Source organism: Magnolia sinica, chromosome 4, assembly GCF_029962835.1.
Source record: "Magnolia sinica isolate HGM2019 chromosome 4, MsV1, whole genome shotgun sequence".
Taxonomy (NCBI): Eukaryota; Viridiplantae; Streptophyta; class Magnoliopsida; order Magnoliales; family Magnoliaceae; genus Magnolia; species Magnolia sinica.
Window position 1 is genome coordinate 98,684,221 of NC_080576.1, and position 22,064 is coordinate 98,706,284.

The 22,064-nt window shown below is 41.0% G+C and overlaps 1 protein-coding gene across 2 annotated transcripts in view; it reads left to right on the plus strand.

The window, feature by feature from the left end:
* The first annotated feature begins 617 nt into the window (after positions 1-617).
* LOC131243474 (snakin-2) overlaps positions 618-22,064 on the plus strand; it is a 36,949-nt gene continuing 15,502 nt past the window's right edge. Inside the window, exons 1-3 of one of the 2 annotated variants that reach the window (XM_058242848.1) lie at positions 619-787; positions 893-935; positions 2,033-2,236. In XM_058242848.1, coding sequence (XP_058098831.1) covers positions 695-787; positions 893-935; positions 2,033-2,214 — 318 coding nt within the window. In that variant the 5' untranslated portion in view covers positions 619-694 and the 3' untranslated portion in view covers positions 2,215-2,236. Of the gene's footprint in view, positions 788-892; positions 936-2,032; positions 2,237-22,064 lie in introns of those variants that run through there. The other variant, XM_058242850.1, reaches the window with a different exon arrangement.

Sequence of the window (22,064 nt, forward strand, 5' to 3'; positions counted from 1 at the left end):
CATTTTAGTGCATGAGTTCGAAATTTAAACATATCCAAAGCTCAGGTGGACCACACGAAAGAAAACAGTGGATAATGACGTCAACCGTTGAAACCTTCTTATAGCCGACAGTGATGTTTCTTTGTCATCGAAACTGTTCATAAGGTCAAAAAGACATGGATGAAGGGAAAATACAAATATTAGCTTTATCAAAAACTTCTGTAGCCCACAAGAAGTTTCCAACGCAAGCCGTCAATTCCCACTTTTTCCTGTGGTGTGGTCCCCTTAAGTTTCGAATATATTTAAATTTTTGTCATCTGGAAAAACCAATAGACGGCGTGGATTAAACAAGTACATCACGGTGGGCCTTACAGTCTTCAAACCATGTTAAAGGGTGGTGAACGCCTCACTACACAATCCGCGTCCCCAAGCTATCATAGATGCTTCGCCCACTGACTTCTCTGAAAGCGGATACGTGGGACCTCCAGCTCTAAAATGAGCTGGCAAAAACAGATGGACGGCGTGGATATAGATACAACACCATACATCGAGGTGGGCCCCACAGTCAGGGTCGCACCCACCCGGCTGGATCCAGGGTCGCACGTATTACGCGTCCCTCCTATAAATGAAGCACGCCCTCTCCTTGTTTTCTTCGCAAGAAAGACCTGTTTGAGACGTTTCTGTCCTTCTTCGCACGTGTCTTCCCTTCTCTTTCATGGCTTTCTCGAGAGCTGTCGTGGCTTTCCTTCTGCTAACTCTCTTTTCTCTGAGTCTTGTAGAAGCGCGTCATGGGTTCGAATTCCACTCGGTACAGATCCAACCTATGTTAGAATTTCTTTTCTTTCTTTCTTTCTTTAATTCTTTTACTGTTTCATGACATTAAATCTCGTCCGTTGAATGTATTGTTTTGCAGTTAATGGCTAGTGGGGCAGAAAGGAACCTCCTCCAGCGCATAGGTATATGTGCCTTGCAAGCATATGTTTCTTTATAGCGACTAATCACAGACGTCCATGAGATTTGCGCCATTCATTGGTTGCGGGCCATCTCATGGATGAGCTTGCCCAAAAAAATCAGGCTGGTCTATAAATGGACGCAACTGGGTTATATTCTAACTTACACGCATGGCCCACCTGACGAGTGAGCAGTCTCGATTTTATTTTTTTACCATCGGAAGTGGTTCCCATCTGATGAGTGGCCCGCACTGTCTAACAGACCGCACAGCACTTAATATTTTCTAGGCTGGCATAACGTTTTCCGTCCGAAACTGCTTTAAATTGATTAGAGGAAAACTTTCGTAGTCTTCCAGAGCATGGTCATCCGTACACATGCACTTACAGATTCCTAGAGACGTGGCATGCGTGCAATTTTCAGAAGCCATCCGTCTGATGGGTCCTGTTCGTGGTCAATGGCCTATAAAAATTACTCTCTATCGGACATTGGATTGATGAAGCTGATGGTTAGGATTATCCAATTTGGTGTGGTCCTCCTCTGATATTCAGAGGAGTGGCAACGGAAGCCGTCTTTTTAGTGACTTGGATTGGTTACGGCCCATACTTAAACGGCACTTACTACATGTAGAAATTTAATTTGATGGCAGGCTGTTGTTATAACATATTTCAAAAAAAATGAACCAGATTCAAATTTTATGTGGACATACAACGAAAAACATTTGTGACCAATCATTAAAAACTTTCTTATGGACCACGAAAGTTTTAGATCAATTTAATAATTATGTGGTCCCAATTTATCCAAGTCTTTGTAACCTTATCAATAGACCGGATGGCAAATAAACATTTCTGTAGGCCTCATGAAATTTTTAATGATAGGTCTATCACAAGTAGTGTTGTTCATCGATCCGAACACCCTTGCAATGAATTTGATAAATGGTCAAGCCGGTTCAGCACCACAAGTCACCCTCAGACTCCGGGGAGCTGGGTCTATTAACCATTGATTGGGGTGAGTCGTGGCGGCTTTGAGTCAGATGAATGAAATGAGGAGGGTTGATTATATAGAGAGTGAGGATGATGAGTGATCATGTCTACATTTTATGCAGATTGTGGGACAGCATGTGGTGTGAGGTGCAGCTTGTCATCGAGGCCGAGGCTTTGTAAGAGGGCATGTGGGACATGCTGTGCTAGGTGCAACTGTGTGCCACCAGGCACGTCGGGCAACCAGGAAAAGTGTCCCTGCTATTATAACCTCACCACTCATGGCAACAAACGCAAGTGTCCTTGAAATCCTAGTCTCTTTATACAAGGCCTTCTTGAGTTTGTGTAAAAGAAAGAAAGAATTAAAAAAATCATGTGAACGTTTGAACTATCATGTTGAAGGAAATAATGGGATGTGAATAAGAGACTTAAAGAGTGAAAAATAGAGCATGTCTTAAATGGAAGCTAAGTTCCTTTATTACTTTTGCAGCGCCTTTGTTATTTTTGTGTTAAAACTAAGCTCCTCTCTCTCTCTCTCTCTCTCTCTCTCTCTCTCTCTCTATATATATATATATGTAGAGAGAGAGAGTGGAGGTGGGTCGGTGGGTGGGTGGGTGGGTGGGTGTTAATGGGTCTGCCTATTATCTGCATGGGGCTCCTCTCTCTCATTCTCTGTGTGTGTGTGTGTGTGTGTGTGTGTGGAGGAGTGGATGTGTATCAATGGGTTTGCCTAGTGTCGGTCCTAGTCCCCAAAGCCCAGGTGGCCTAAACAGGCTACAAAGGCCTTGGTCCTCGACCAGCCCCTAGACCTCTAGGGCTAGGCCAGGGCCATCCCTTTTAAGGAATATATAATTAAAAGTCTGAAATAAATTAAATCTAAAAAATAAGTACTATTCCCTCCATTCTTGACAATTCCCATCATATAAATGTCTTTGATAATATAACATGACCATCAATTCAAAAAAGTGCCTTTAAACTACAAATAAAAGTTGAATAGAAACTTAAATTGTTGGACCTAGCCAACAGGCTTATCTAAGCCATACATCGCCCTAGCCCAGCTTAGCTCAAACTCCAGGTGGCCCAGCCCTAGCGATAAGTAGGGGCAGCAATGGGCCACCCCTAGTGATGAGTAGGGGGCAGCCATGAGTTGGGTTAGGCATCGAAAGTCCAACACTTCCCACTCAACGGGTCAAGAATTCTTGCCCGAGCCAAGCGTATGGTGTGACCTGATCTATTAAACGAGCCAAAGCTCTGTATCCCAAACCCAACCCTAGTTTAAGGATGGAATATGAGTCTAAAAATATGTGCAAATGGGTCTAATTAGCACACTTACATACTTGACTAGTTCTATAGTACAACAGCTTATACAATAATTTATGGTACACCCAGCAGATAACTTCCACCTATGATCTTCATACTGCATCCAATTAATTCTTCCAATAGATTGTCGTATGCAGAAGTCAACCCCTTCCACACATCAGGCCGGGTACATCTTTAAAACTAATTTATAACTATAGATAAATAATAAAATACAGGTGTGCTTTACTTGGGAGGCGGTTTGGCTAGTGACGCTGCCACTAGCCAGGTGGCTAGTGGTCGGTGCTACGTGGGCTCCACCATGATGTATGTGTTTTATCCACGCTATCCATTCGGATCATTCTAGGGCTTGATACTAAAAAGGAGGCAGATCTAAAACTCATGTGGAGTACACCACTGGAAAACAATAGTGACTGAATGTCCACCATTAAAAACCTCCTGGGGCCCACTGTAATGTTTATTTGACATCCAACTTGTTGATTAGGTAGTACAGACCTGGATGAAGGGAAAAATGAAACATCAGGTTGATCCAAAACTTTTGTGGCTCGCTGGAAGTTTTTAACGGTGGGCGTTAAATGATCTACAAAAATGGACGGATGGCATGGATGAAATACATACATCATGGTGGGCCCACATAGCACGACCATTAGCCATTGGCTAGTCACCGTACTCAGAAAACCTTTTGGATCAGTGAAAGCCTCCATGAAAGCTGGGAAGTCATCTGAACAGGTGGTCCATATGTATAGGGAGGACTGGTCGACCTCATGGGAACTTCCTGTGAGGTCAAGCTGTGTGAGCCCACCGTGACGTATGTTGAACATCAACACCATTAGCCAGATACACTATTCCATGGTGAGCTATGGGCTTAAAAATCAAGTCAATCCATGACTTGAATGGGCCACACCATATACAACAGTTGAGAGGGGTTACCCTCCCGTTAAAACATTCATAATTATTTACTGGGCCCACTAAGATGTGGTTCATAAATCCAGCCCATCCATTGTGTTTGTCACACTTAGATGAGGGGTCAGGCCAAATTTCAGCCGCATCCAAAACTCAAGTGGGACCCACCAAGTGCTTTTATATGTTTTAGGCATGTCTTCACATATTTTTAGATGATATGGCCCACCTGAGTTCCGTATACGGCTGATTTTTTAGAAATCCCACAACACCAGTTTTGGTTCTTCTCAGTATTGACAAGCTGTTTGAGGTTGAGTGTGATGTCTCTTATATCGGAATTGGAGGAGTCTTATCATAAGAAAGCAGGCTAGTAACCTTCTACAGCAAGAAGCTTAATTAGCGAAGCCCAAAATAAGTGGTCAACATATGATCTTGAGTTGTACCCAGTTGTTCAAGCGTTGCGATATTGGCGGCATTATCTGATTTAGAGAAAATTTATTTTCTACATTGATCATTAAACCTTAAAGTTTATTAATAGTCAGAACGTGAATCATGTGCATGCTAGATGGGTTGCATTTTTGCAGGAATTCACGTTCATTTTGAAGCACAAGTCAATGTAGCAAAATAAGGTAGTTGATGCACTTAGCCATCGTGCATCACTACTTCTAACAATGAGCAATAAGGTGGTAAGTTTCAACTATTTCAAGGAGTTATATGTCGAAGATGAGAAATTTAAGGATGAAATGGATGAGGCGCCAAGTGGGTCATCCCAATGACATATGTTATGGGAAAATCTGACCAAACTCAATAGAGGTCGATGAGCCAAGTAAGGCCTCGGATTGATAATTGTATGTCCGCTCCGACCTCGTCATAACGATCTAAACTGGGTTTCCAAGTCCTATTATAAAGCTTTAGGACCAACCTAGATTCAAGAAGAGGCTATTACATGCCTTGTCCGACCACCGCAACTAGACCCTTATCGGCAGACAACTAAAGCCAACTTGATCATGGGGTCGAAGTGTGAGGGTCGGCTCGGACGAAGGAGCCTTCAATGATCACGCTGAGGAATCAACTCCAATAACGCATGTCTGAAGCGATATCCCGCGCACGATCTACTGCTAACAGCCAACATCAGTGCGCCCTCCATTCTTACTCAACGGCAAGGATTGTGCTGAGATTGACGGGCACGTTCATCTCAAGAAAAAGGTATAAATAGGGGACTCATTTGGATAGGCAGGTACATAAGATTAACACCCTAAGCCCCATCTACACTACTTAGACCCAGATCCCTAGCTTTACTTTAGCATCGGAAGGTCCCCTGTTCTAGCCAGGGTCTCCTTTACTCTTCTCCTGTGCAGGCTTACAGGGCTCGGCGCGAGTGCTTGGAGCTCGGCGAGGGTGATCCAGATTTCTGCATCAACAACCTACATATGCAAGATAGTTTTCTCTTCGAAAGGAATCGACCGTGCATCCCTCAAAGTTCTTTGAGGGAGCACGTTATTCAAGAGCTACATGGAGGTGGCCTTGGTGGACAACTTAGGTGAGACAAGAGACTCTTGTTGAGGAGCGGTATTATTGACCACAATTGGTTCGTGACGTGGGTAAAGCAGTGCAACACTATCATGTTTGTCAAACCTCTAAGGGGCAATCTCAGATGCGGGCCTCTACACCCCGTTACCTATTCTTGACGGCCCTTGAGAGGACTTATTTATGGACTTCGTGCTTACTCTCCCACGAACACATTATAGCATGAATTTGGTGTTCGTAGTGGTAGATCATTTTTCAAAGATGACATACTTTATCCCATGTAAGAATACCATCGATACAACATACATACAAATCTATTATTTAGAGAGGTCACGCAGCTACATGGGGTTCCCAAGACCATTACTTCTAACTATGACATGAAGTTCATTAGCCACTTCTAGCGGACTTTGTGGAATTGGTTCGATACACAACTTCAGTTCAGCAGTGCCCACCACCCACAGACTGATGGGTAGACTGAATTTGTAAATTGCACGTTGAGAAGCCTCCTTCGATGTATTTCAGGTGACAAACTAAAGCAATGGGATTTGGCATTGTCTCAAGCGGAGTTTGTATTCAACAACATGGTGAAGCACTCGACAGGAAAGTCTATATTATAGATTGTTTATGGTCGAATGTTCCGCCACACACTTAACTTGGTCCCTTTACCCAAGCTCCCGGGCATGAGTGTTGCAATAGAACATATGGCGGATTGAATTGTGGGCATTTATGAGGATGTGGAAGCCAAGTTGCATGCCTCGAACGACAAGTACAAGGAGCAAGCCCACAAGCATCAACGACAAAAGGTGTTCGAGGTGGGCGACCATGTTATGGTTCATCTATGCAATGAGAGATTTCCGACCGAAACCTATAACAAGTGAAGCACAAGAAGATTGAACCAGTATTATCCTCCGAAAGATCAACGACAATGCTTATATTGTTGATCTTCCAAATGACATGGAGATCTCGCATACTTTCACCATCGCGGACCTAACCGAGACCATGAACCGAAGTCTTTTGAAGTGAAGGGGGTTGATGTAGAGCAGGTCGTGGACACTTTCATGGCCAAGATGGACCAGAAAAGGCCCAATTAAAGGTGAAGGTAATCAGGACCGTTAGTACATTAAAACAGACATATCTCACAAACCGAAATGAGTTTTTTCGACATATCATATATGATTTTGGAGTAGGAAAAGCTACTTTAGCCAACCAACCCAGCTAGGTCGGATTGCCCGTGCTAGATTTGCAAGATTCCATTAAATCGATGGTCGAAAGTCTATTTTATTTCCATTTTTACTATAAATAGTAAGTTTTAATTTGATCTTTTGATCCTTTGAGTTTTAGGAGTCATACGATAACGCCCTGAAATTCGACACTCGACTACATAAACTCCGATCCCGAATTCCCAAGTGTTAACCAAATGAAAATGCCCATACGACCTCGTTTAGATTCACATTCATTTCACACACAAGCAATCAAAATAGCATAATTTAAATTAGTAGATCCAAATCGGAAGATTATACGAGCCACAATATACATACCCAAGATGATTAAAGTGTAAATTTTTCAATTTGGTCCAATCCTCTAAAACATAATAGCGGTGGCACAAGCCAATCTAAGCCTACATGTAACACCCTGAAAATCGGGGGTCGTGCATACGCTCGATTCCCAAGTTCTCGGGGTCACTTATAATCGGTTTTCATTAATATGCGATTAATCCAGGTTTAAAGGCGCAGCATGGAATTACTTGAAACATGAAGCACGATCACAACTAGTCTGCTGAAATGAAAATAGATCATTATATACATGTCCAAAAGGATATAAAAAGGGTCGCATCAGGCGTTGCCCAACAAAATCACAAAAGGAATATCATGTCCAAAAGAATAGGGCTGAGTCCACAACTCAGCGATCCAAATCCTGTCTACTAGGCCGACGGGGAACCATCCATCAGCTGAAAGTAAGAGAACTCGTCCTCCTCCTCGAGGCTCGCATCACCAGGCTCCACGAAATCTGTATCACCTGCATCTATGAATGGGTCTGGTTGGTGTTTTAAAACACCGTCCCAGAGTGGGAGTGAGTGATCAACTCAGTGGGTGCTATTAGCCATAAGTTGTAACAAGCATCAATTATAATAAGAATTTAATGAAAAGCAATCAATCATAAACATCTATCTAGTCTTGTTAATGCGCATGCATGCAGGATGATATGATGTATGCCCTCGCCACAACACTCCCTCGAGCGACTCCATCTAACGATCGCGTATGACAACACTCCCTCAGTGCGACCTCGACTGCCGAGTCGCCAACCTAGCTAATGTCATGCAATGATGATGTTAACCGGGTTCTTAGTTAAGTCCATTCATCCAGCAGATTTGAGAATCTGATACACCCCACGTATCAAATGCCCTGAACTAGTTGCGAGGCCAAGACCCCCCAATGTGTGAGGCCGAGACCCCGCGATCCTTGACGCCATCGGGTTTCCCCCATCCCCGACTTCGAGCACATGGGGGGTGCTAAATGTGGGGTCACTATGGGGAGGCGCGTCACCCCAACGTAGGCCGACAGCTTGGATATAGTGTCCCATTCCACCATGCCCGGCTCATGAGACTGTGGATCAATATTTCATCCAGTATCGATGGGCTACAACGGTGGTGGGGTGTTCCAGTTTTCATACATATGTGAGCAAACAAGGTTAACAAACTAGGTGGGTCAGCCAGTGGACTAAACCGCACGAGCCCAGGCAAGTATGTGGCGGAACGACATCGGGTACAAGCGACCCATGTAGCCTAACTACTGCCGCCCACACGTACTCGTCCAAACCCACAAGTCCAACCCTAACGGAGTCCTACCGATGAGACTACCGTCTCGCCTCATGTTCCTGACCAACCCAAGGGTAGGAATAGTGACTCATAGCATGCCAACTACCAATGTAACATCAAGCATATTCAACACCATGTTCTCATGTTGCTCAACATACAATTCAAATTTCTCTAGCAAGCAAACTATTAATATCATGAATAAGGTGTATGTGTGTGGTGTGGGTTGGTGAGGAAGTTAAGCACTTCCTACACCTCAAGGGATCAAATACATAAGAGCAAATGAATCATACACAATATGAAGCAACACATATGAGAAAAAGAAATCAACCAAACATGAGCATGTAATCATCCATACACTAAATCATGAGAGAGGCAAGATTAACATTAAAGAGAAATAAACATGCAATTCATACAATTCCAACAACGTGTCATCCCTAGGTTCCTTTAGATTCTTCCATACAACATACCAAGCAAACAAAATCATTAAACTCCAACTATAATTGGTGCTAGGCCACCTAAGGATAATAGTCCGCACCTATGGATCGTTGAGATCTTAGAAAACGACCTAGAAACGCCAAACTCGATGTTGATCGGCCGGAATCCTAAGACAATGCACTTGCATGTTAGGATTTCATACAAATCCTAGCTCAACACAAAAGATTACAAAAAGGATGGGTGCTTACCTCCCCAATCGGATGAAAATCACTTGTATTTGTGGATGTGGGATTTCTTGAGCAAAGGGAAGAGGGGTTTCTAGATCTCACCTCCCTTGGGCCCACCTTTCTCTCCCTTCTTCCTTCTCTCCTTCTCTCTTTCTCCTCTTTCTCTTCTCCCTTTTTTCTCTTCTCTCCTTCCTTCTCTAGGGCAAATTCGTATGGGGAGAGGGATGCCCCAAATGAGGCCCTTTTATAATGCCAGATTTGGTGCCAATGGCCCCAAGTGTTGGGTTTTACCATACTAACCTTATGGGAGGGATTTTTCTAGCCTCTAGGGCCTACTATGGGGTATACAAGTCAATATACACCGTAGAATAGCTATCCCTAATGATGATCTACGTATGGATATGATCGGCTCGCCATTGGGATGCGCCGATCGACAGATATGATGAGAAGTCTGTTCAACGGTCACCGATAGTCGATCAGGGCTGCGGCTATACGGATATGACCAGAAAAATATCCTTACTCCATAGGTAAAGTTTGGTCGCAAACCGACGGTCCGAAATCCTCAACTTTACATAAGAGTGGACGACTCAATTCACTTAAGTTCCAACTCCTTCCTTTAGGGTATTTGCACTTCTCATGCACTCGTCCTTCGGCTCAAGTTGACCGGTTCTGGACCGTACCCAGGTCCGATTCCCGCGATGGTCGTCAAGCCCAATGAGACGGACATTATTCTATAGTTTTGGAACTAGTGGTCCACCAACGAGCGGTCTAGAGCTTGTTTGGATAACCGGGGCAGTTCTGGTGGCCCTCTGACCATGAAACTTATAGGATAGGTGCTCCATGGCCCGATGAAGGGCCATGCAAAATTTGGGGATGATCAGATATGGGGTTTGGTCGCACGGGTCTGATTCGCGATCAACGGTCACCGTGCCACGATCGGGACCCAGATTTTGTGGGCGGGCGTAGAAAAATACATTAGACCTTTACCGTAAATCTGGAAGAAATCCGACAGCTGAAATGCCTGAAATCTCAATTTTATTTACCAGTGCCAGATTCCAATTCTGGCATTGGTGGGTTGCATTTGGCAAGTGCCGATGGGACGGCCTGAATAGTTTATTTCTGGGTGTCCATTGGGTCCGTGGTCCGCGATGGACCACAAGCCCAGTGAGATCTTCAGTTCCCTAAATTTTTAGATTTTTCTGACCCTCCTCGGTCGCTGGGTGGCCCACATAGGTTGTCGTTAAGTGTAAACGGGCCATCTGGCTTGACTTCGGTTAGATCTTTGGGTCCAATGTGAGTGGATCATGGGGCTAAACTTGATGTTCAGGTGATCGGGCGGATTCGTTGGCTTCTTACAGTTGATTAAATGGACTTGTGCGGTTCTTTACTGGTTCTACCCGTGTTTAAACTATTATTGAGTGCTAATGGCCATTAAGTGATATTATAAGTTAATTAATAAAAAAATTCAAGGATTTTTTTGGAAATTTAAAACAGTGAAAATCCAGGATGTTACAATCTACCACTTCTAAGGTCTCGCTAGTACTTACATCAATAATATTGTCTGGTTGGTGTTTTAAAACACTGTCTTAGGTATGAGTAATTAGCTAACTCAGTGATTCTATTAGTTCTAAGCTACACATGTTATCGACTCAATCATCACAGTTAATGATAAACAAAATATCAAGCATTTACTAAATACTCTTGTTAAATTCATGAATGGAATTATGGAATAATGATGTATCTCAATAAACGACTTCAACGCCTATTTCATAAATGAAATTATACATCCTTCTTATAATCCAACACTCCCTCATAAGCAACTTCCATGCCTATTTCATAAATGACAACACTCCCTCACAAGCGACTATGTAACGCCCGAAAATCGGGGGTTGAGCAAGAGCCCAACTTCCGAGTTCCAACACATCACTTATGCAATATAGATAATGATGATTAAATGTTGACCATATTAGTGTATTAAACATGAATGAGATTATACCAAAACAACATATCATACTCCAGACAACTGAATTACGCAAACGGAAGACTGTGATAAGTATATAAAACATATAAGTGACTGTAAGACTCCTGAGTATGATCATGTTACCAGGTCAATTAAGTACATATAAAATTTTCAAAATATACAAAATATGTAATGTCATCTAGTCACATCCCAGTAATCCCTGTCGATCAGAACAGGGCCTACATAGACCCACCTGATAATTGCATGTAGGAGAACTCCTCGTTATCATAAAAGTCTGACTCCGCTACGTAAGCGTCGCCATCATCTGCAACTACAACAGGGTCTGGTTGGTGTTTAAAGCACCATCTCAGAACGTGGGAGTGAGTGATCAACTCAGTGGAGCTATAAAGCAAAGGTTAACATGTTATCAATTCAGTCAAGCAGTAATGATAAAGCAGTACAACAATCATGTCCTAAGTACTCTTGTTAATGCAAGGATGGGATGCGATAATGATGTATGCCCTCGCCTACACTCCCTCTGCGGCATCATCTCACGGTCGCGCATGCAACACTCCCGCTGTGCTCAACTCCAACGCCAAAGGCACATGCAATGCGGTGCATGTGCGTGATTAGCCAAGTTCTTAGATAAGCATATTCATACAGTAGGATTAGAAATCTAAGGCACCTCCCTTTATATCATTGACCCAAACAATGATCTATTTATGGTCGTTAATCCTAGTTAATCATATACGATAGGTAATTCTAGGTCGCTACGGAGAGGCTCGTCACCATCAGTGCAAGCCTAGTTTATACTCGAGGTTACTACGGAAAGGTTCATCACCTTAACGTAGTCCTAGTGTATACTCGAAGTCACTACGAGCTCGTCACCTGATCGTAAGCCAACAGCTCGAATACAGTGTCCCATACCACCATATTCGGCTCACGAGTTTGGGTTGCTCACTGGTCACTACGGGGAAGCTCGTCGCCCTAGTGTAGGCCGATAGCTCGACCACGATGTCCCGTACCACCATGCCTAGCTCATGAGTCTTAGTGGATCGAGGTACCAAGGTTAAACGGGGCTTTCACTAGTAAGTTGGTACCTTAGATTCAAGCAGTAGTGTCCATACATGGTGAATATACATTAGGCCAATTGGGTTGCTTGACAAGCTCGACTAGTTCGAGCGTACGTCGAGCTGATCGACATGGAGCGCGTAAGCATTCCGCGTGGCCTAACCACTGTCGACAAGCAGCGTACGACTCAGATTCATCGTGCGTACCATTGTGGTTAAACAGTTCGGCCATCGATCGTAAACCATTACCGAATGTCTGGATTACATCATAGCCCCAATCATTCTCAACATAATAAGCATCCATGTTTCATAGTCAAGATAGCATGCAGCAACCAATTCAAATGTAAATCTCATATAAACATTTTAACGATCACATAGAGAACATGTTAACATACATAGGCATTCATCCATAAAGCACGTGGTGGTAAGATAAGTCCCATAAAGGAAATTGTAACTATAGATAAGGTCATTGAGAATCCCATTTCAATGCCCTTATTACATGCATTTTCAATAAGCATTTCCTTATTCAAGCATTTTATCAAACACTTAGGCTACACATATCACACATATGTAATAAATTAGTAAAACACATATTACGGCAAATCCTTTCACATAAGAGTGGCCACATGCACAACAATCATGTATTTACAATCATAATCCTAGCGAGCACAAATCCAAATTATATATTCATTTAAACATTTCAACAAACACATGAAATGCATTATAAATCAACATAGTTTATATATAGGCATACTATACGAAAAACCTCGTATCTAAGCACGTGCGATAACAATCAAGCCAGTCATAAATTATTACTGACATTGAAAGCTTTGAAAACCATAACATAAACATTTATAGTCCGCATCTTTCGTCGGCAAACTCATAACAAACTCAGTTTAAACATTAATTCCTCGCCTACAGCACAACGATAACCTATAGCATGAAATAGGTTAGTTATTTCACCATTTACTCTATTTGAATCCCTAAAACAGATTAGGGTTAGGATTTCTTACTTGAAAACGGAATCGAAAACGCCAGTATAGCGACACAGAAGCGGTGGTTAAGCATGTGGAGTGGTAAGGAAGGATCCCAGGAACAGTCTCCCACTTTCTCTCTCACTTTTCTCTCTTTCCTTCTCTCTTTGCTCTCTTCTCTCTCCTAGGGTTTACAAATTCATATGAAGTGAGAGAGGGGTGGGTTTAGGTGTTTATATAGGCCCTGGACTGATGTAAATGGCCCCAAGGCCATGGTATACTTAGGTTATAGCCAAAAATTAGATGTTTCGGTCCAACGGAGCACATCTGGAGGCCCCTTTTCTACGTACAGTCCGGAGTAAGTCCTCTAACATTGGATCTAGGTCCAGTTAAGTTTTTGGTCCAATTGGATTTACAAATCGACCGCGGAGGACCAGTTTCAGTTCAACGGTCATCAACACTCGATGAGGGCCACAAGTACATCGACATGTGATGGAAATTTTTCCTAATCCAAGGGTGTAGTTGGATCAGAATTTGACGGTCTAAAACCTTAGATTTGACCTGCAAGTGAACGACTCAATTCACTTAAGTTTCGGTTCGTTTCGTAAGGATATTCGCGTTTCTCACACACTTTGCTCCGGGCTCAAGTTGTGCGTTTTTGGATACTATCTGGACTTGATTTCTGAGATGGTTGTCAAGTCCAGTAAGGCGGTCACAACCGTATAGTTCCGCGGTAATCGGACTTTCGACGCGCGGTCTAGGTCCGATATGACATTTCAAGATGCTCCCGAGAGCAACTGGGTTTTGAAATTGATCCTAGGTTTTTAGGTAATGTAGCGTTAATGATTTTACTGGTTTTGGGTCTTGCAGTTCGTATTTAAAGTTGTCCAAGCTAATTCAACAGGTGATTTGGTTTAACACTTAATTAATCTTCGTCTAATTTCTAAAGGATTCAATCCTTAGTGATTTCTACCTGAGGTGGTACTTGAGTCTTTCTACGAATTTTTCCGAGACGTTACAGACGACTCCAACGCTAAATCACAACATATCTTAGGGTATGCATGATTAGCCAAGTGATTATTAATACCAATTCATATGCCAGATTGGCAAAGATAGGATACCGACATTATATCACGAGTCCACATTCAGATCACATGGCTCGTTGTAGATAGCGGCCATCACTAGTATCCCTTTATCCAAATTTAGGTATCACTAGTTTATCTCACAAATTAACAATTCCAAAGGTATGGCATGATACCCAAATGTATGATAATCAACTTTGTATGAGTCGTCACTCAAACACCGAGTATGATCACTCAGTTTCAAGGTGCGAGCTTATCACATGAAATTAAATCATCACAAAAGAAATGGCTCATCACCCAATTTCATTCACACCCGGGTCATTCGAACGATACTCTGGCATTGGTTTGGTAATTTAACGGGGGTCATTTGAACACTGATTTATCACCTCTATTAGTACCCACTGGTCACTATGGGAAGGCTTGTCCCCCAACATAGGCCAACAACTCGGACATGGTGTCCCATTAGAGGTGGGCATGTCTGACCCGATTTGGTGGATCCGACTCGATCAGGCCTAATCCGATCCGAAAACCCGATCCGAAAGGATCTGGACCGATCCGATCCGGAGTGAGTAGTCGGGTTCCCTACAAAACCCAATAATCTCCTTCTCTGATACCCTATTCTCCACCTGCTTAAGAGAGAGAAACGAGAGTTCATGGGGAAGTATGAAACTGGAATTGGTGTTGTTGGAGGCGATTTTTTTTCTGGGATTTGAATTTCTTCAGCGGATCTTTCTCACCATCATCTACGCGTGTTGGCGATTTAAAGCAACTAAAAATAGCCAAACAGAAAGCCATGGATATCCGGGATTTTCTTTTCACCTGAAAAAGAGAAATGATGAAGTGGCGTTTGGAGTCGTTGTTTCCATGTTTTTATACTGATAATAGTCGGAGGGGTTTCTTACGAAGCAAGCTACCAGTAACTCTCTTTTTCTTTAAAGTTATTTGTAGTGTTAGGCATGCAGTTCTTTTGGAAATGGTGGTGACCCTTATACATTACACGTGGTGGCCTATTACCTCTTTATTAGAATTTGGTTCCATTTTATCAACAAGATATTTGTTGAGGGGCCCCTCTTTGAGATTACACTAAATTTTCTATTATCTTTTTTTTCTTGAAGTTTTTCATATCCAGATGCATATTTTCTACCAGTCATTTTAAATATTAACAAGTTAACACAAATAAGGAATAATAATAATAAATAAACAAAAGCTAATTGATATAAATAATAAATTGAAATATAAATTCTTGAACAATAGAACCTGATGAATCCTAGATTTGTTGAAGCAGCAACAACCAACGGATTAAGACTCTTAGAAGCTGATTTGCCGATTATTTGAGAAGTTGTTTTGTAGATATTGTTTAGCAAAAAATTAGAAAATACTTTGAGATTGAGAAGCTATTTTGCTCCGCACCCACAGGGGCGGCTCAACATTTTTGGGGGCCTTAGGGAAGTCATAAAAATGAGGCTTTTTAGAAAACTGAAGTTAGAATTTAATTTAGAAAAATGACATTAGAATTTAATTTCTTGAGAACTTAATTAGCAATAAAGTAGGTAGTTGTGGTCCTAGGTTTTAGGAGAAGAATTTATTGGAAATGATGATATTGTTTTGAAAAGCGACGATAGAGTTAGACTGTTATTATTGATAGTGCTAGTTTCTAGGATTTGTTTTTTATTTTTAATTTCAAATTTGTAAACTAATTTTTAGATGTTCCTATTTTGTAGGCCTGTCAATAAGTTTTATTTCAAAAATTTTAGGCTTTTTTTATCTTCTTAATTTTAATTTTTCTATAATATAGGACCTTCATAATTAAGAAATTTTAATTTTGCTATAATATAGGGCCTTCATAATTAGGGGGCCTTAGGCGATTGCCTCACTTGCCTACCCCTTAGAGCCGCCCCTACAGTACATGTAGCCTACACTGCAGCGTACGTAGCGTGTATCGTTGGTAGCATAGTTGGTAGCATACGCTACCAGCTACTCTCTTTTTCTTTAAATTTATTTGCAGTGTTACGCATGCAGTTCTTTTGGAAATGGTGGTGACTCTTATACATCACACGTTGTGGTACTTTACGTCAATTCGGACCATCCAAATTGTGGTCCCCATCGTGTTTACTCTTCATCCATATAGTTACACCCATCGGACAATCCTAACCATTTGATTTTGGGCCTAAAACTATATAGATGGAGAGACTTTAGGTTTTCTAACTAGTATTAAACTTACACAATAAAAAAAAGTTTATAACTTAAAACATATTTCGAAAAGGGTTTTGAAGTCCCTACCCGGCTCTAGCGATGTTGCTTCCAGCCCCAAAAGGGGAATTTTCGATTCTCTCAATCTAGACATCTGTTTGAAACAAGATTTTAGGGGTCTGATCGGCCATGTTAGAGGATCCTATGGGTGGTGTTTCAAATGCATTGGATCAATAACAAAGGAAAACTAAGTATTTCCTCAATCTAATGTCTGTGCTACTGTAGGCCTTCCGATTTGCGACTTTTGCTTGATTTGGAAGAGATTAAAGGCATGTTTATTATTATTAATGTCATTTAGTTATATTTATTTTAATTTTATTGATAAAATGATTGATATATGTTATGTTATCTTCTTTTTTTTTCATTTTTTCCCTATTTAGTTGCCATTTTTTTTCATTTTCTTCTCTGTTTGTTTGCTTTTTTTTTTCTTTCATATTTCTCCCTCTTAGGGATGCCGATTTTGTAAAATAAGCTTGTTTGACAAGCATTGGTTGTGTATGGCCACTGTTTTAGTGTTCTACATGGAAATGGCCCACCTATAGACCTATTTTACATGAAAATGGCCCCTAATTATAGGCATGTTTTTCTTTTATCCCTTTTTTATATTATTTTAATTAAAAAATAAAAGTATCATATAGCTTACACTACACGCTATAGAGGGCCGAACACTACGCTATACACTACACACTATTTAAAACACTGATAAGATCTTAGCTGTACATCTGGTTGGTAATCATTTTCAAATTTTCCTCTCTGAAAATCAGATTGTCTTTAAAGATTTTATGAACCTCGATGGCGAAGTAATCTGATGTCCAATCTGATCCGACTCGGTTTTCCTAACTGAGTCGGACTCAGATTAGTTCAGGCCAGCAGGGGTTTGAATCAGTTCGAGTCAGATGACCCGAACTTGGTACCAGATTAGTCCGAGTTCGGGTTGGGCCATGTAAAATCCAAACCGAGTCAAGTTGGACCCAATCCGATCCGACTCAGTCCGATGCTCAGCTCTATGTCCCATACCACCATGCTCGACTCATAAGTCTTAGTGGGATTGTATCGCACTAACAGTTATAAATGGACTCATTCATTCGGAACAAGGTATCTTAGATTCTATTTAGTCGCGTCATACATTGTGAACATAAATGATCAGTCGGCTAGTGGACTAATTTGATTGACTAGGGAGAAACCTGGCATAACCGGCACTGGGTGCAACCATCCCGTGTAGTCCATCTATTGTTGGTCCTCCATGTTCAACCCGAGTCAATCGAACATGCCTAGGATGGGCGACCAAACTCGAGCCACCCCTTGGTTTGGGTGATTTACCAACTGACCCAACATCGTAAGTAATTCTAAATGTAACTAAGGGCTAACAATTCGTTAAGGAATCATGATAAGATTTCATATGAAGCCTAAATTTAACAACAAAATCACTCAAGGATTTTATCAAACATGTAAGCATCAATGACGCAACACAATCGCATAGGTATTTCATCAAACATGTGATCATCAATAATACAAAACAACCACATATACACTTCATCGAACATGTAAGCATCAATGGAACAACATATTCAATAATTTAGGCATTTTATTAAACATGTGAGCATCTATAAACAGGCAATAATACATGTTGCTATCAAATTGAAATGTGAACATGCTAGCATTCATCAACTTATATATAAACAACAAAATCATTAACTGGGACCCTCAAGGGTCGATAAATGGAAACTTAGGAATAATGGTTTACACAATGTGACAATCTGCCTGACTCACGACGCTCATAGAGTTAGAGTGTTAGGGGAAGATTGTCGAGAACCTAAGTAAGTATGAAAGCTTGTAAGATTTGAAAGGAATTAGCTACAAGACCTATACCTACAAATATGACTCAATACTTACCTTCAATCATCGTTGAATCGACATTGATGAAGAGCAATGTTATTATAGAGGGGATGAGAGGGTAAAGGTGTACAAATCCCCACACTTCCAAGCTCTCTCTCTCTCTCTCTCTCTCTCTCTCTCTCTCTCTTCTCCTTCTCTTTCTCTTCTCTCTTCAAAGTTAGAGCTCAAAACTCATATGGGGAGAAGGGGTGCCCAAATGAAGGCCTTATATAGTTTTAAAAGTAATGCAAATAACCCTAAGGGCTAGGTTTTCATTATTCCAGCCCTATGGGAGGGTGTTTCTAACCTCTGGGGCCCACTATGAGATGTACAAGTCGATATACACCTTATGATAGTTGGCCCTAGTGGTAATATATGTATGGATACGATCGGCTTGCCATTTGGATGCACCGATCAATGGGTATGATTAGAAGTAAATTCAATGGTCACCAATGGTTGATCAGGGCCATGATTATATGGATATGTGCAGGGTATTAACTTAGGTTATTTCTCTAAATTTGTTCATGATTTAACGGTCCAAAAGCCACAACTTGGGCAAAGACCGGATATAAAGAATTAACCTAAGTTCTTGATTAATTTCAAGAATATTCGCACATCTCATGCACTGAAATTGCAACTCCAAATTGAGCGATTCTAAACACTATCACAGCTCGCCACCTGCAATGAAAGTCGAGCTGGGCAAGACGGACATTATTCTATAGTTTCAAGACTAGTAGCCAACTAACGAGCGATTTAGAGCTTATTCAGATAATCATGGCATTTCTAAAATGAATTAGGTAGGGAGATTTCTTTTGCGCAATTATTAAAGTTGGATTATTGAAGTTCATAGTGTGGCCTACTCGCAATTAGCAAAAATAGCGATTCAGTATAATCACTATAAATCGTCGGTTCTTATGGTAAAATGATAATTGGGTCACTTTGGTTTGTTAATTAAGATCTGACCCCTAATTGTCTCGGTTTTGGGATAATCTTTATTTAATTGCGGTTATCTTAAATAGTCAATGATAGGTCGGCTAGATTTGGGCCCTATGTGAACAAACCACGAGGCTAAACTTGATATTTAAATGATCGGATGGATTCATTGGCTTCCTACGGTTAATTAATCAGATTTATATAGTTCTTTACTTGTACCACCCACGTATAAGCTCACCTTGAGCATTAAGGCCAGTAAGTGACAAATAGGCTAGTTATATCAAAAAATTTCAAAGTTTTTTGAAAATCTAAAATGGTGAAAATCCATAACATTACATATGCCCAACATGAAAAGGGCTTAGAAAAATTAGGAGAATAACGTGGTTAGGCCAAATTAGACACTTACTACTTTTGATCGAAAACCATGAAGTCTAGTAGGAATGGTGACTGTCTAGTAAGTTTATTATTTATAGTAAGTCACATTTTTAGGGTGTTTGAATCTAAAAGTCCATCCTAGGTTTAAGCTCATTATTTGTAAAAGGGTTCTAATTTCATTTTTATCATTAATCAATTTATTTCAAATTATTAAAAATTATTTTGGTTTTCATCCCTTGTGGATTCGAGGAATCTCTCTAAGGAGTCCAAAGAAGCTCCATGGGTTCAGAATAATTATCCCTGAGGAAGACAATGATCGACCTCATCACGTCCTTCTCTACGTCATAAGGCAACGTGCCCACTAAGTTTATAAGAGACCCATTGAGAGAATATATCTTATCACAAATGTGGCGATAATCTTCTCAGTGAGGTCCTCTCTCACAGTCCTTTTAAATGGGATATCTTCCCAGAGATGTTCGAAAAGGTTGTAGCATTCCAGAAGATTTCGAAGATCAGAAGATCGGACCGGTGTCCAAGCGAACTCAGCTACTGTTTGGACCTAGATCAGGAGAAACGGGCACATCATTCGAGTTAGGTCTATAACAATGCCCCGATTGTAATGAAAAGAACGGGCAACATATTCAAAGAAGGATAGGATCTGCTCAATAACTGATTAGTGTCGAACAAGTTTCAACCACTCATCAAGAAGATCGGAAGAGTTAAAGAGATTACCTAGAGGCCATACTGGGTGATCTGATCTGACAATAATGGTCCCATCAGAGCCAAAAGAATGACAGATCTTAACCCGAAAAATCTAGCCCATTATCGATAACTGATCCAGAATAAATGTCAATTACCACTCTAACGGTTAGGAACTGAGTGATCTAGACCAAGTTGCTTAGATGGACGGTCAGGATGGGTCTCAAAGAAGGATGCTCCTTTGGGTAGTGCGAGTCAAATAGGGGAGCATTTACATATAGGAGTGGAAATTTGAGATCCGACACCCGTAGACTTTTTAGAGATCTTCCTGATTGAGAGTTTCCAAATCTTCGTAAGAGACTTTCTTCGTTAGAAAGTAAGTGACTTAAGTGCAAAGGATTCAGAAGCAACAAGGAAACCCTACCGAGGGTTTCACCGTCTCGACAATTTATAAAATGAGCAATCGAAAAAGAGCTTGAGGCCCCATGCCACACATCAACTTATCTTTTAATAATCTTTTCTTTTCTTAGCATAGCTTATCTTAGTTTAAGCTAGCATCTAGCAACTCTCACTATAGTACCTTAGGAGTAGAAATAATCTTTCTCCAACCTTAAGTTGTAGATCGTAATCATCTAAGTTCCAATTTGGTTTATCACATCCGCCTTAATTCGTCGGTTCCATTAATAAGCGTATCAAGTATTTATCCATTTTCTTTCATTTATTCATTTGGGTTGTCTCACACATTACCGATTATAATAAACATCATTTTACAATATCTAATTAAATAGACAATATATTACCTTATTTAATTTGATTGGGTATCTTTGTTCATTTGAGAATTGTTTTAAACTTAAATTGTTAGTGAAAGAACAAGTCTTTAAATTCATAGAGTCACATTTATTGTCACAAGTAAAAAAGAACTCATTCGAAGGATTGCCCTCCTTTCTTTTTACTAGTCGCCTGAATGGAGCCCAATTTTAGTGAACGAGAGGACTCTGAATCTCTGATCCTAGTCTCCAAGCTGCCTGTCTCAAAAAAGGGGACACCAACCATTCAGTCAACCCTTGAGTTAAGTAGACTTTGGCACACCCGCACATCCTACTCGCATATACATGTGCAAAATCTAGACCATCAATCACACGAGTAGTTCAATTTAATTGAAGTGAGTACAACAGGTCCTATGGTGATATATGTGACTTATAAATGACTTTCATCCATTTCGTGGGCTCATTTTAACTCAAAATTGAGTTAGATGGCCCATACGAAAGGGATCGGTGTTAAATCATGATGAAAACTCTAACTTCAAGTGGTGTGGTCCAAATGAGTTTATTAAACGTATTGCCAATCAATTATTATGCAAATTTAATTATCGGATGATCGAGTTGGTGAACCTTTAATGGACGGTTAAAAATGAACTTACATTATACCAGTCCTATTTCAGTGAACAAGTCGCCAAGAAGAGCTTAAGGGGTCGTTTGGCACCATGGATTGGAGGGGATTTGAGGGGCTTTCAAATCCCCTGGTTGTTTGGAAGCATAAATAAATGGGGATTTCAAATCTGAGGGTGTTCCAATCCCCTCTTTAAGAGGGTTTGTAATCCATGGTGAGAGTTTGGATTACACCTAAAATTATTTCAATAGTTGCAGGTGTAACATGTGTGTCACTATACACTATCCCTCGTAAACACCGCCCGTAGCCCAATCCTGGGATGCAAGTTT